Consider the following 14,561-nt stretch of genomic DNA (forward strand, 5'->3'; position numbering starts at 1 on the left):
AAGAGAAGTATGATATCCATCTCAGGACCCTGGGTGTACCAAGCCCATGACTTATATCTATCTAGTTCATAGTTGTCATATTATATCATTAAATGTTACCTATTTATAATGATTCTGGAATGAAAAAAAAGAAACCACAAAAATTAGTTATTTATAATTTATTTTGTGCTTGATTTTTGATACAATTGATATTTACACCATTGTAAATTTAAACTCAGCCCGGTCTTTTGGTTACGTTTATTCAGAATGCGAACCAATCCAATAGTAGTTATCACATCTAGCAAAGTTAGATTACTGCATTGTGAACAAAACAATATATAAATAATCCCAGAACAAACACTGGACAGTACTGTACTTTTTATTAAAGTAGGACAGTACCGGTTAGTGACTACAGTACAGCTGTATATGGGATTAACGTACTTTGTGCGGAGCTTCTTCATTGGTTGGCTGGTGACGTCATCTATAAAAGCCTTCGACGTAACCGGTTCCTGGGAGTTTGTATCAGCTGTGAATTTGTGCAGGACGGAGGTTAGTTGTCCCACGCCAACAAAGGAGTTATGGAGTTCGATAGATGGAAGTGATTTGGTACTCTTAAAGGATTAGTGCATTATATTCACGATGTTGTGCCTAGTTCGACAACCAAATGCAGTAGTTTTAGAAGTTGAAGTTGACCCAAAAGCCAAAGGCCAACAGTGTCTAGATAAAGTAAGACTGTTTTTAGTGATATTTTATTTATAAACAATAAATAAATAAATTAGTAATTAGTATTTTAAATTGATGTGCAGACTACTTACACGAATTAAGGAGAACTCCCAAAAACTGTTTTGAATTATTGCTATTGTAAATTGCAGAAACACCAGCGATAAAGATGCTTGGCTCTGAATCAGAGTTGAAATCGAATTATGACTCTAATTATATTAAAATAAAAAATTAAAATGAAATATTCCCGCTTTTCCCATATTTAGGATAATCTTGTTATTGAGCAAGAAGTCGTTTTATTGTTGTTGCTTTTATGCACTGAAGCCAGTGACACCTTTGTTTACACACGAATGGACACAAAAGAGTAATTTGCTGATTTTAAACTTACAGTTATTGTTTCTCAAAAGAAATGCTACTTATTAATAAACAACATCACTGTTGGTGAATACGAATTGTATTGTCAGCAGAGATATTAAGGTCGAAGTTACTCCTATAATTCTCTCCTAGCAAAGTATCAGGTTTGACAGTTGCGGTTGTGCCACTTACGCTACGTCCGCGTAACGGATTTTTTGTGTCAAAAGGTATTACCTTCATAGGGGTATACCCCGTAGAGGAGAGAAAGTTTTCAAAGACATTTGCGTTATTAATTTATTGTTCATGAAAAGAAAATTTTATTAAAGTGTTATGAGCTAAGCTTTTAGGCTATCGGGGAATACAGGGAATTATAACTGATAATCTGCTAATTAAACGTGGTATCTATGTCTTTTCCACCATAAATGAATAGCAGTTTCATTTTGTGGTGCAAGGCCTTAAGCTCATGGAATCCCTTACTACACCTTAAAGACGGTCTTTTTGGGGAAAAAAAATTGAACGCTGCAAGGTGGACTCAAGCATGTGATGATGTGCCACTGAATTATAGCATATTTATAATAAAAATATATCAGTTCCAGTTTTTTATGAATAGAATATTGTAGCATGTCTACTCACCAGAAAATATCTTTAACATTACTTATGACGTATAGTTTGTTTCAATTTAAATTTTATATTTAAATAGGTTTTAGTATCTGAACTGCCATTTTTGTATATAGTTCATGTGCTAAGTAAATAAGCTTCATTTTTTTTTTTTTTTTTTTTTTGCTAAATTGAGTATTTTCTGCACCTTTATATATTCAGAAAAAAAGTACTTTAACACCTGAATATTTCAGATATTATATTGGGCATTAATTTTATTGTTACATTTCACAGTGATGTTTTTCAGCTACAAAGTTATTAAACACCTTCTGCTTATTAGTTGGTTAGGGAAAGTTAGTTTTTTAGCAGATTTGATTTTTAAAACTGACTTTAACACTATTTTCCTAAATAGCTTAAATAGTATTTATGCGGAACCGTATTCGTATAGAATTTCCCAGGCAATAAAAAATGTAATATTACTATCAGTTGAATTGCTGTACAAAACATAAAAGTTGTATATGTGTTAAATTAAACAGAACATAAATTTCAGAAGCCAGCTGACATCTGAAGTTTATCTTTGTGAATATCAAAATCAGCCCATTAGTAATTTTTTCTTTATACATTATGCAGCAATTACTACTGACAGCACAATGTGGGATTTCAGTTTGGTGAGGGGTGAAATATTCTTTTTCATTTTCCAAGCAGAGAGTGAAGAGAATTGAAACATGCCAGTACCAGTGGAACTCATTTGCAATGATGGCTTTACTTGGAGAGATTGGATAGCCTCAGAAAGCCTAACATAACTGGATGGTTTGCCTCAGGCACCAGCTGTTGGTGCCTGAGGCAAACCATCCAGTTATGTCACCAACCTCCCCCACCCAAAGGACAGACAAATTGCTAAAGTTTTTTTGTTACTCTAGGTGACTGCTTAATTGCCCTACATGGATGCGCCCTACCTGATAATTTACTACCCGCTCTTCAAAATTTAAGGTCTGCTTTAGCAGATAAGTGCATTATCTTATCTGATTTTTCATCTTTGCCTTGACCTTTACAAACTAAATTCAAAAATTACAGGATTGATTCAATCTGGTTTGGAGCATCCAGAGATATTTTTTGGTTTTCTTCTCACAATGGCTAAATTAATCAGTCACTGGCAAAGGCTATTTGACAAAAATATTTTTATCAAACAGCCTTAACCAGATATTTAAAAAAAAAAATCTGGTTTTCCTTCTGTCAAATTGAAAAAATGGTTCTGAAAGTTAAGTGGGTTTCATCCAAGGGGATTAAAAAATTCTTCACATGCAGTTAATGTTGTAGTAGTAGTAATCAAGGCATGTGACTCAAGCTTATGTAGCATCAGCCAAAAAAAAAAAAAAAAACATTTCACACATCCATTCCCTGTAAACGTTTGTCCAGTTTCTCCTTGAATTTATTTAAGCTATCAGCTTCCACAACAACAGATGGAAGTTTGTTCCAGCAATCAACTACCCACTGGCTATGCACACATCTATTCTATAACTGTCTTTCCTCAGTTTGAATCTATGCCTCCTCAGGTTCGTAATCTGAGCAAGAGGAAGAATCCCATCAGCATTGAGCCTGCTCAACCCATTCAAGGCCTTATACACCTCAATCAGATCACTTTGCAGGTGCCTAGTCTCCAGAGGATATGTGTTAAAACATATCCTCTAATTCTGTCTAGGTACTTAAATTAAATGAGGATGTTTCCTGTTTAACTCTGATTATAAGATATATGCTCCAGCTTTCCTTTCTCTAATTCACTGGTTTCAAAAATCATGTTTGAGATTGCTGATATCAGGACTAGCATTGAGAACTACAATTGCAAAATACAGAAACCCTCAATTTATGAGACTGTAAATAACAGACAACATCTACTGAACCAGGCTTCTTCTCGACATGGAACCCAATGATGCAGATTCCTTAGTCTAATGATATTTATCATCAAATTAAACTTTTTAATTAACTGACAGCTAATGAGGAGGCTTGCCATGCTTTCATTTACTAACACAGTATCAGGTAGAATAACCAAATTAGTATTGGTAGTGGTATATGTTGCAAGAAAGCAAGCTTATAAAGCATTAATCAAAAAAAATACCACATCACCCGTCCATCCCCTCCAATATTTTGTTTAATTCTTCTTGAATTTATTCAAACTACCCACTTCCACATCAGCAGATGGAAATTTGTTCCAACAATTAGCCATCCACTGGCTGAAGGCAAATTTTCACACATCTATCCTGCAACCTCCCTTCCTCATTTCAATTTATGCCCCTTCATATGTGTGCAATATGAGGAAGAATACCATCAGCATTGAGCTTGCTTAATCCATTCACAGCCAAGGCCTAACTTGAGGATATTTGGGCCCTATTCAAAAGTATTTTTGGGGTCCCTGTAAAAATGTTTATTACAAAATGACATTTAATGTTTTTGGATTAATAATAATGATAAATGGATAGGTTTTGTGAAGTCATGGTGCCAATGGTACATTCAAAGGCAAATATATGGGGTTGCATATGATTGTCATGTATAATTTTGGAGTTGCGGGTAGGAAAAATTTGGGATTCCTGCGATAAAGTCCACTGGTGTGTACAAGCATATACACACAAGTAGTAATAACTTGGTTCATGCACTTATCTAGGCTCCAGTGGACTCACTGATGGCTAAAGCAAAATTGTGTGAAATGAATACAAAGGTAACTCCTAAAAGTTTCCGGAAGAAAAAGTTTTTGCTGCTGTAAGGAAGAACATTTAGTGTCTCCTTATCCATAGTTTTAAGGTCTCGCAGCGACAGAGGGCACTATGGTAGAATTTTGTGTTTTTTGAATTATAAATTAAAATAATTATGATTCGAGGGGACCAGGCCACATGATTTTATGGGCCCTAGGCAATTGTCTTATTTGCTTAGGGGTAAGGTAGGCCCTGTTCAAAGCCTTAACACCTCAATTGCAGAGTCTCCAGATCTACAATTTGCAGAACTTAAGCCTTTCTTGATAAGACCACCCTTTTGTTTCCTTCACCAATCTCATTGCCCGTTTCAACAGATCTATATCCTTCCTAAATTAAGTCCTCCTTACCTGTATGCAGTATTCAAGATGCTTCCTAACCATTGCCTTGTACAATTCTATGTCACTGACAAAACACCATGAGCTGCCTTGGCAGCCTGTCTGCACAATTATCCCCAGGTATTTTTCACTATGCTGAGTGTAGTGGCCATATTACCTGGGATTACTGCTAACCATATGCAGTAACTTGCCTTTGTCAATGTTAAATATCAACTGCAATTTCTCAGCCTATCTGCCTAATTTTTGTAGATCTTGTTGTAGTAGCTTACCTAGATTATTGTTCTTAACAACCCTTGTACCATCTACAAACTTAGACATTAATCTTGATATACTTTCATTAATAAATATATAAAACAACAGGCCAGCATTAAATCCTGGGTAATCCAATAATATCATTGGTCCATGACAAGCTGTGTCTATTAATAAACTACTTTTTCTTCTTCCACTCAACCGTCTCTATCCAGGTGCCTTCGTGGGCAGGAGCAGCAGTGCATAGCACACGCTTCTTGATTAGACCGGGGTTCGAGCCCTTGACCACCAAATACGGAGGATGCAGAAAAGTCAGGGAATGACCACTGCATATTCCTGGAGCAATATGGCCTTTGTTGCTAATGCTCCTAAAAACCAAAACAACAACAATCTCTTTATCCATAGCAGTAACTTGCCCTTAATGTTACACTGCTCCAATTTGTACAGCAGTCTTTTATGTGTAAAAATATCCACTTTATTTTTTGAATTCAGTTCCTTTGTTATTGCATCATAATATCCACTCAGATTGTGAGACAATATTGCCCCTTAGCAAATCCATGCTGTGACTGCAGTATAACTGCATTCCTGTCTAGTTTGTCCTGCACTAATTCTTTAACTATTAACTCCATTATTTTTCCTTGAACAGAAGTTAAGCTCACTGGTCTGTAATTACTCATTTCACCTTTTTATTCCCCTTTATGAATTGGGGATATATTCGCACATCCAGCCCATAGGGACCTCTGCTGAGTCCAAAGATACCCTCATAATTATGGGTAAGGGTTTGCTGCCTCCCTTAATGATTGGATAGATCCTATCCACCCCAGGAGCTTTTTTTATGTTTAACCTCAATTTCTCTTCCACTTCCTCTATTATTCCAGAATCATTTAGTTCGTTCTTTGAGTTTGTTAAACTTCGGGCATCACCTTCTCTAATGAAATCCTCATGTGTTAATGTAGAAGAAAAATACCTATTTAGTTTGTCAGCAACCTGAGCATGATCATTAACAGTTAAACCATTACCAAGTGTACCAATGTGATTTAACCCTTCTTTCTATTATTTATATAAGTACAGAAATATTTGCATTCTTTTTCAGTGACTTGTCATAATCTGCTTCACCTTCCCTGATCTACTTTGGCACTTGATTGCAGACTCGTTTATATCTACCATACGTTTCTGTATCATCTGATAATTTTTCTTCTCTGACACAAGTCTCATCATTTGAGTTCATCTGACATCCATTTAAGTCTAAGCCTTGAACAGTTTTTCTTCATTGTTTTGAAAAGCCTAGCAGCTTCTACAATTACTTCCCTGAATGCTTCCCATTTAGAATTTGCTGTTGGTAAAATTATCAGTTGGTCCCACTGCATAGAATTTAAAAACTGTCTGAGACCAGTAGTCAGCATTGCAAAAGCTGTTCTCTTTACCCTTGACATTATTTGTGTTAAGTAAATCCAACATCAGTACACTAATTATTGCCATCCAGTGGGTCTTTTCCTTTAGATTCTTAATGCATGAAGAATTCCTGCTGATAATCAGATCAAGAATACGGCTCCTTCTTTGTCTCTCTAAAATACTGCTGTAGAAAAAAGCAAGTCATCCAAAAAAAGTCTTTGCTAGTGTGAACAACCAAACTCCAATCAATATATGGAAAGGTAAAATACCCCACTATAAGACATTCTGATTTACTAGCCCACCCAAATACAGAGGATGCGGAAAGGTCAGGGAATGACAACCGCATATCCCTGGAGCAATGTGGCCTTAGTTGCTAATGCTCCTAAAAACCAAATAACAACAACTAACCCACTCAAGTTTTCTGTATAGCTGTTTGTTATACTCATCACAGGCATTAGGCCTATAACACACTTCTACTCTCATTTTTGTTTTCCCATTGCTAATATCTCACTGAACTTACTCAACACTGCATAGCCAATCATGTCTACTGGATGTACTGCCTTAGATTTAATATGCTTCTTAGCTAAGTGCATAACCCTTCCTCTCCTACCCTGTCTGTCCTTTCTATATACATTTTGCTCCTCGTATTCAGTGACTTAATCAGAGACTAGGCACCTGCGTGGTGATCTGATTGAGGTGTATAAGGCCTTGAATGAGTTCAGCACACTGAATTCTGATGGGATCCTTCCACTTGTTCAGATTATGAACCTAAGGGGGCATAAATTCAAATTACAAAAGGACAGATGTAGAATAGATGTGCGGAAATTTGCCTTTAGCCAGCGGGTGATTAATTGCTGGAACAAACTTCCATCTGTCGTTGTGGAAGTTGATAGGTTGAATAAATTTAAGGAGGAACTGGACAGGCATTTGGAGGGAATGGTGTGATTTTTTTTTTTTTTTTTTGTTTTGGCTGATGCTGCATAAGCTCATACATTTGCTTTCTTGCATCACATGCCACTACTACTACTACTTCAAATTCATGAAAATTATATCCTATGCTCCTGTCATTAGCATACATACACCTGTTCTTACTCTTAGTTGCCCTACCACAGTCCATGAATTTACTTCTTCCATGATGACATACAGTAGTGCTTGAAATCCTCAACACCTTTCTCTCTCTAGACTGCTGCATGCTCCAATAGAAGCAGTGCAAGAATCATTTTCTCATCTGCCTCGGGCTACAGTTGTTCTATTAGTCTATGTACCCCCCCCCCCCCAAGTCAGAAGTTTTCCAGGCCACTTAACACTGCCTTGATAGCATCTGCAAATATTCTTGGATCCCCTTTTATTTAAGTGTATCACATCCCTGTCTAAACAGTCTCTCCTATTGACAAGCACAGACCATGTTGAGAAAAATTCAACCTCGTGAGCCTTGCAGTCTCTTGAGGACCAAATTCATTGACAAGGCTCTCAACACGAAGTAGTTTTGTTCTCTTTTATCATTGTTGATGTAACTTGTTGCCAATGATGACATCAAACTGAATAATCACAAATTTGGAGGCCACTGGATAATCTCTCTGCCTTACTCAAAGCTCACTTCTGTAGAGAATCTTACATAAGTGTATTCTCATTTCAAATTGTATGAATTTGTGTTGCATGCCCTTCCCTTTTGCTCTCAAGCTGTATTTACCTGTTCCTTCATTTGCATATTTCTAGTGACACTGCTGTCTAGGGTTTGCAGCTATTGATATTTCCCTAAATGTCCTCTATAACTGTATAGCGATTTTAGTAATAATAGTAGAATAATTGCAGCAATGATAGACATACAATTAGTCCCGTCACGGCATGGTGGTGCCAGGGGTTAACAAAACATTTGATGCAAGAAAGCAAGTTTATACATCATTAGCAAAAAAAAAAAACATCATTTGCCTATCTCTTCTAATAATTTGCCCAGTCCTTTAAATTTATTCAAACTACCCACAACACCAGCTGAAAGTTTAATCCAAAAATCAGATACTCTGGCTGAAAGCAAATTTCCTCACTACCACCATTCTTTTCAAATTTAAATTTATGTCCCAAAATATGTATGGGTAAAAAAGAGTAAGGTTTTCCACCGCACCATTATTTTTTTTTATCAATCCTTTTAAAGCCTTGCGCACTTTGGATTTTCCAGTTTACAGCTGTAAACCAGGAAATTTTTACAAAACTCAAGTTTTTCATTCTAATGATACCCTTTTGTGCCCCTTACTAGTGTCATTGCTCTTCTCTGCACTTCTTTCAAATAATCCACATTCTTTCTAAAAAGCGGCTTGCACCTCTATACACAGAACTGAAGATGTGGCATGACCATTGCCTTATATAATAGGATAATCAACTTGTCCTTGCTGGCAAATTCATGAATATCATTGAGATGACCACATACACTGCCCTAGCAACCTGTAAGCACTTCTCAGCAAACACCTCATGTTGGACTGTACAATTACCCCTCAATCTTTTTCGTTCTCCACTGCTTTGAGTGTGGTACATACCCAATTGGTATGTTATGCTGGGATTACTGCTACCCATGTATGGTACCTTGCATTTATCAGTGTTAAACCTCAACTACCACTGATGGGCTGAAAGCCCATCAGCCTAATTTATCCACTTCTTGTGGTAGCATACACTGTTACCATCATTTTCCACCTTTATATCATTAGAAAACTTAGCTACTAAGCCTGTTATCCTACACTAGTATCATTAAATAAATCTTAAACAGTAAGGTGGCCTAATGTAAAATCCTGAGAGAATCCACTCATAATGTTAGTGAATGAAGGGCAGTAGCCACTGATTATTATATCAGAATTGTACTCCTCTCATTGTTATGATGGGCATAATCAAGAAGTCATGATCAATTATCAGAATGCAGGCAATGAAAATGAAGTTTCTGAGAGGTGTGTGTGGAAAAACCAGTAGAAATAGAGCAAGAATCATGGCAATTCAGGAGCAAGTGAGAGAAGAACAATTGCAAGAAAAGATTTGAGAGGAACAGACTGAGATAGTTTGGTCATGTAAAGAGAATGGAGGATAACAAACCATGAGGAAGGCCTAGAAGACAATGGCAAGAAGTAGAGAGAAGAGGTTAACTGGGAGGAGGAGCTGAAGAGAGAGGAATGATGGGAAGATAGAGCTAAATGGAGAAGACTGGTTTCCTTTTGCCCAGCAAGAAGCTGGAACGACAGTGGATAAGTAAGTATACACATTTGTACAGTCATGATATGCTGGTGCAACGTAGCCTATGCTGAATCACTATAAAACTAATGAGGCAGAAATTGACATTAGAAAAAATAAATTTCTGTTTATTTTTGTGGAAGACTATGCTAAAAAACATACATATTCATTTTACTACATACATTGAATTAGGGTAACCAATTTCAGTGCTATGGTTTACATAGACTGTGCAGTATACTGGCTTGAATCTATGTCTGTGCATAGATTCAAGACCAGAACAGTCCAAAATTAGAGACATATCTGCACCCAGAAAAATTTCTCAGAAGTGCATTTCCTCCTCTCTTCTTCTGTGCCTATTCACCTGATACAGTTAAAATGTTTCACATTCTCTTAGTTGTGAAAACTGCCTTCCTAGAAGTCATAAAGCACCTGAAAAATGGCCAAGCTTAAAACTGGTTGTTGAATTGTCTCCAAGCACCAGAAGTTTATATTAACTAAGAAAAGCAAAGATTAAATTAGGTTTTGAGGGACCTGAGGCACAAAGTCAATAAGTGCCCATTTGGAACTCATGTGCATAGATTTGCTCCCAAAGGAGATGCATCATCACTTAAAACTACAAAGAGGCATACCTAAGTATATTTATGTCTGAGGCAAGTCCCTAGAATTGTTCACATGATCCAAACGTTTGTATGCTGTGTATGCATCCCCTCTAAATTTGTACCATGGGTAGTTGCATCTTTTGGCAAAGGTAACTATTTTTTAGTTATAGCAGACTTAAAATGCATCCCATACTAGTTTGAAGAAGAGATCCCTAGGGTGGTGGAATGCACTTAAATGAGTGTTCAGGTCTTTGAGGAACTACTTACTGAGTATGATCATAGGTTAAAATTCTCATTGTCTCTTTTAAGAAGTTGTTCTAGCTGCCCATCTTTTCAAAAGTACACTGTAATGCAATTACACTTTGCCTAATGATGCAAAATTGGTGAAAATAAAATTGTAAATATTAGTATTGTCAGTGACAAATGATGCATGAAAGCAAGCTTATATAGCAGCATCCAAAAAAAGAAAAGGAAAAAAAAAATTCAAAACTTCCCATTTCACCTATTGATCCCACTCTAACAGTTTGTCTAGTCTTTCCTGGTATTTATTCAAACTATCCACCATCTACTACACCAGATGGGAGTTTTCTAACAATCGACCACCTGCTGGCTGAAGGCAAATTTCTGCATATCTACCTTGCAACCATCCTCCTCTTTTGAAACATGCACTTGATCTTTCACCAATCCCCAGAGAGTAAAATCTAAAGGAGTCAGATCAGGGCCACAAAATCAGCCCTCAACTTCCAGGAAACACTGTATTCAAGTATGTGTGAACTTCTTTTTGATAATGTCATGAGCTTTCTCTTGTTGGAAAATCATTGTCATCCTTCAGTTGGGGCATAGGAAAATTTTGTAACACATCCAGATACATGATACCTGTTATGGCAGCTTCTCCAAAGAAGAAAGTTCCATACACTTTGACAATTCATTGCACAAAAAGGCCAACTTGTGCCATAATTATAGTTTTGCAATTATGTTGCCACATGTATATTTCCCAGTTTGAATAAAAATTTGAATCTTTTATCACCTGGAAGTGATTCAGGTTTGTAGCATTTTAGTTTTGCTGACACTCTGTATAAAGAACTGCCAATCAGAGGAGTATGTAGAAGGACAAATATCCCCCCCACCCCACCAAACACACACACCTACACACAAAAAATTTTTTTTTTTTTTTTTTTTTTTTGAGAAAGACTATTTTCAGTTTGCTGGCCAGGAATGTTAAAAGGGCTACATTTCTCTCTTAATGAATATCATGTCTGTTAAGAGCTGTCAAACTACATCAAATCAGTCAAGTATGACAAGTAGTGAAAACAAAAATGTGCTATTAGGCCAAATGACTATTTGGATATAATGATTATTTATGCAGAAACACAGTGAGCGTCTCTGCATAAATAAAAAGAAAAAACAGTGTTCTTGACCCTATTTTTACTGTGAATCCTGGATTTAGGCCCTTTTCATATAGTGTGAGAAGACATTAGCTTGAATCCTGTCAAGATGGGAGGCATTTTTATAGATCCTTTATCATTCCCTAGTCAAGTTAGTGTTGGGTAGGATGGCCAGTTTTTTGGGGATGTAAACCAGGACAAAATGAATTCTGACAATGAAAAAACAAAGCGAAAATGGATCTGAAGAACAAAAATTTGGAGACCAGTCTATAAAAGCTAGGATGATTTCATATTCCTGGCCCTAATAACAAACAATGCTAATATTATTTCATAAAATAGTACAAAAGAAGAGCTGCAATTTTATTTTTTTTTTTCATATAAAATTATCAGTTAGTTTACTGTACGAAGACAAAAATTGTTTTATATAAAAAAATCGTTAACAATAGGAACAAAAACAAAAATGCAATTTACATAAAAAATAACAACAGAAATTCAAATGTACTTTTTATGCTTTGGCATTGCCACATAAGTCAGAGGAGTGTACAATTAATCACTTTACAATCAATACCATATTTGGCAGTTACTTGGGCTTGAATGGCAGTCAACTCAAATGGATGTGCTACTGCACCTCCATACTAACCACTCAGCTATGTCTTCTTAATGTTTTTAATTAAGATAAAATTATACAATTCCAAGTAAGTAAATCTGTAATCAGTTGCTACTTGTGGAATCACTTCCAGTGGACTATCATTCATTTTCCCACTTCATTTCAATCAATATATGTTAAATATATATATATATATATTATTTCCACACTGATATGATGTGAAGGAATTTACAAAAAAAAAATTAAATTAGTACAGCTTCAAGAATTCTACTATGTGGAAAAAGCCTTGTGTTCAAAATCCATCTTGATCAGAAGAACTTTTAGTGAATTTTTCAAAATGTGGCCGAGGTAGCTGCCTGAGGAATGCATGATTTTATCGTCCAGAACGAGAATTTTCTCCTGATGAAATTTGCAAACTAGCCAAATAATAATTGCTATTACTTGCTACCTCATAGTTTAACACACCACTGCCAATTTAATTGTACTGTTTGATTACATTTGTAAAGAACAGTACCCTTTAAAATTTTTCTGATCCATTTTTCTTTATACTGCCGAGAAAAATTGGGCAGCACTTTAATTCCTCATTGGAATGCTGTTCGGTAAAAAGATAATTATTTGATTCGGAAGAACCTACCCACAGGCTGTGCTAACATGAAAGCCTGGAAGCCACTGCATCTAGGCTCTCATGTTAACAGACTGCTACTATTATTTTTTCGTTCTAACGGAGGTAGTATTATTGCACCCATTATCATGCAGTGAAGTGGCATTTGCATCTCAGTGCTCAGGTGGCTTGGTATAGTCCTGTCTGCAGAAGCAAAACTACCATACCCTACAAGTCTACCACTGTGGAAGTGCATGAAGACTTGTAGGCCAATAATTGTTAAAGAACATGGGGAGGGTTGAATGTCCTGTGGAAAGGGTTTCGAATTTTGTAGTTTTACTTCTGCAATTTTGCTTATTTTCTTTATTTAAATTGAAATTTTATATCAACACACCAGTAATGTCCACCACTTAGAAATGCCATGGTTACTATCCATTCATCTTCATAATAATTGCAATAATTTTCAATAATGTGCATTCCTTTAAATATTCACCTTTATGCATAAATATTACTGAATGGAAATAAAATCTGATACTCAATTTTATGAATAATTATAAAATGCATCTCCTTGCCTTAATTATTTTAGGCACAAATATAGTACAACACTATCAACATACAATCCATGAGCAAGCTAATGTACTTTGATGCTTTATTATGTCTTTGCACTTCTTCAACAATGTTTGATGTAAACTATATGCCCATTGGTATTTATTGAGATAATATTAATTTCCATGCTAAATTAAAGATATACTATTAATTTTGGCCACTTATATAATGTGATTGTTATAAGTTCAGGAAAACAGCATATTCAAAACTTTATGAATGCTTGTTATATGCAGGATAACCCCAGGGGTTCACAACTGGTGAGTATGGGCTTGGCACATCCATGGTCCTGAGCCTGAGCTGGATATCATCATTCTTCTCTTTCTCGGTGATTGCTTTCTACTTATGACTCCTACAAGCATGCACACGCTGTTATTAATTACATTTGTGTAACTCAGGATTTTTTTTTGACTGGTGCAGCATAAGCCTCAGGCTTCCTTGCACCATATGGCTAATAATAATATTGCACCCAAAATCGGAACACTCCCATAAAAACAGGATGTCTGATCATCAATGCCAGATTACTCAGTAAGCTGACATTGACCCTGTGCCTAAGTGGGGGAGAGTCACACCTTTATTTTATATAAACAGTATTATTGAAAACTAAAGAAATAAATAAAAAATTCAGGATTTCCTCCTCCTTTGGAATTCAAATACTGTAATTAATAACAATAATCTCTGCATATAATTTGGATGTCTGATTTAACTGAAATAAGTTCATGCACCATTTGCCTGTTCACTTCTGAACAGGACAAGAATTCACTTTGAGTGAATTCAAACAGCTAGAGCTGCTATTTTAATAAACAAAGAAGCAAAAGTAAACAAGTTTGTTTTCATACATGATAACAAACTTCTCCCCAAGCTTGTACTGCAAAATTTTATACAGCAAAATGCTTCCCAAGAAAATATGTGCAGAATGCAGTTAATGCATATGATGAACTAGGAAAAAATATTTTTCCCTTCATGAAATAAAAATGGATAAATGTTGTCAACAGTTTTACAAGAATCCATTGTACTGTATCTTTGTTAAAAGTTATGCCAATGCTTGACAATATACAGATTGTTCATGAAAAACAATTATGCTGTTTATCTTATGAAACTTTATTTGCATGCACCACATTTATAAGCCAAGGAGTGACCTGGAAAATATCACTTGTTTATTTTATTTTTTTTTTTTGTGTGTTGCTTT

At 35.8% G+C, this 14,561-nt stretch overlaps 1 protein-coding gene across 2 annotated transcripts in view; it reads left to right on the forward strand.

Annotated features, from left to right (window-relative positions):
* The first annotated feature begins 506 nt into the window (after positions 1-506).
* dnr1 (E3 ubiquitin-protein ligase defense repressor 1) overlaps positions 507-14,561 on the forward strand; it is a 126,306-nt gene continuing 112,251 nt past the window's right edge. For both annotated transcript variants that reach the window (XM_090377549.1, XM_090377550.1), the window contains exon 1: positions 507-705. In XM_090377549.1, the coding sequence (XP_090233675.1) occupies positions 619-705 (87 nt within the window). In that variant the 5' untranslated portion in view covers positions 507-618. The remainder of the gene's footprint in view (positions 706-14,561) is intronic.

This window comes from Mastigoproctus giganteus, chromosome 7 (genome assembly GCF_048544385.1).
Source record: "Mastigoproctus giganteus isolate SK-2022 chromosome 7, ASM4854438v1, whole genome shotgun sequence".
Taxonomy (NCBI): Eukaryota; Metazoa; Arthropoda; class Arachnida; order Uropygi; family Thelyphonidae; genus Mastigoproctus; species Mastigoproctus giganteus.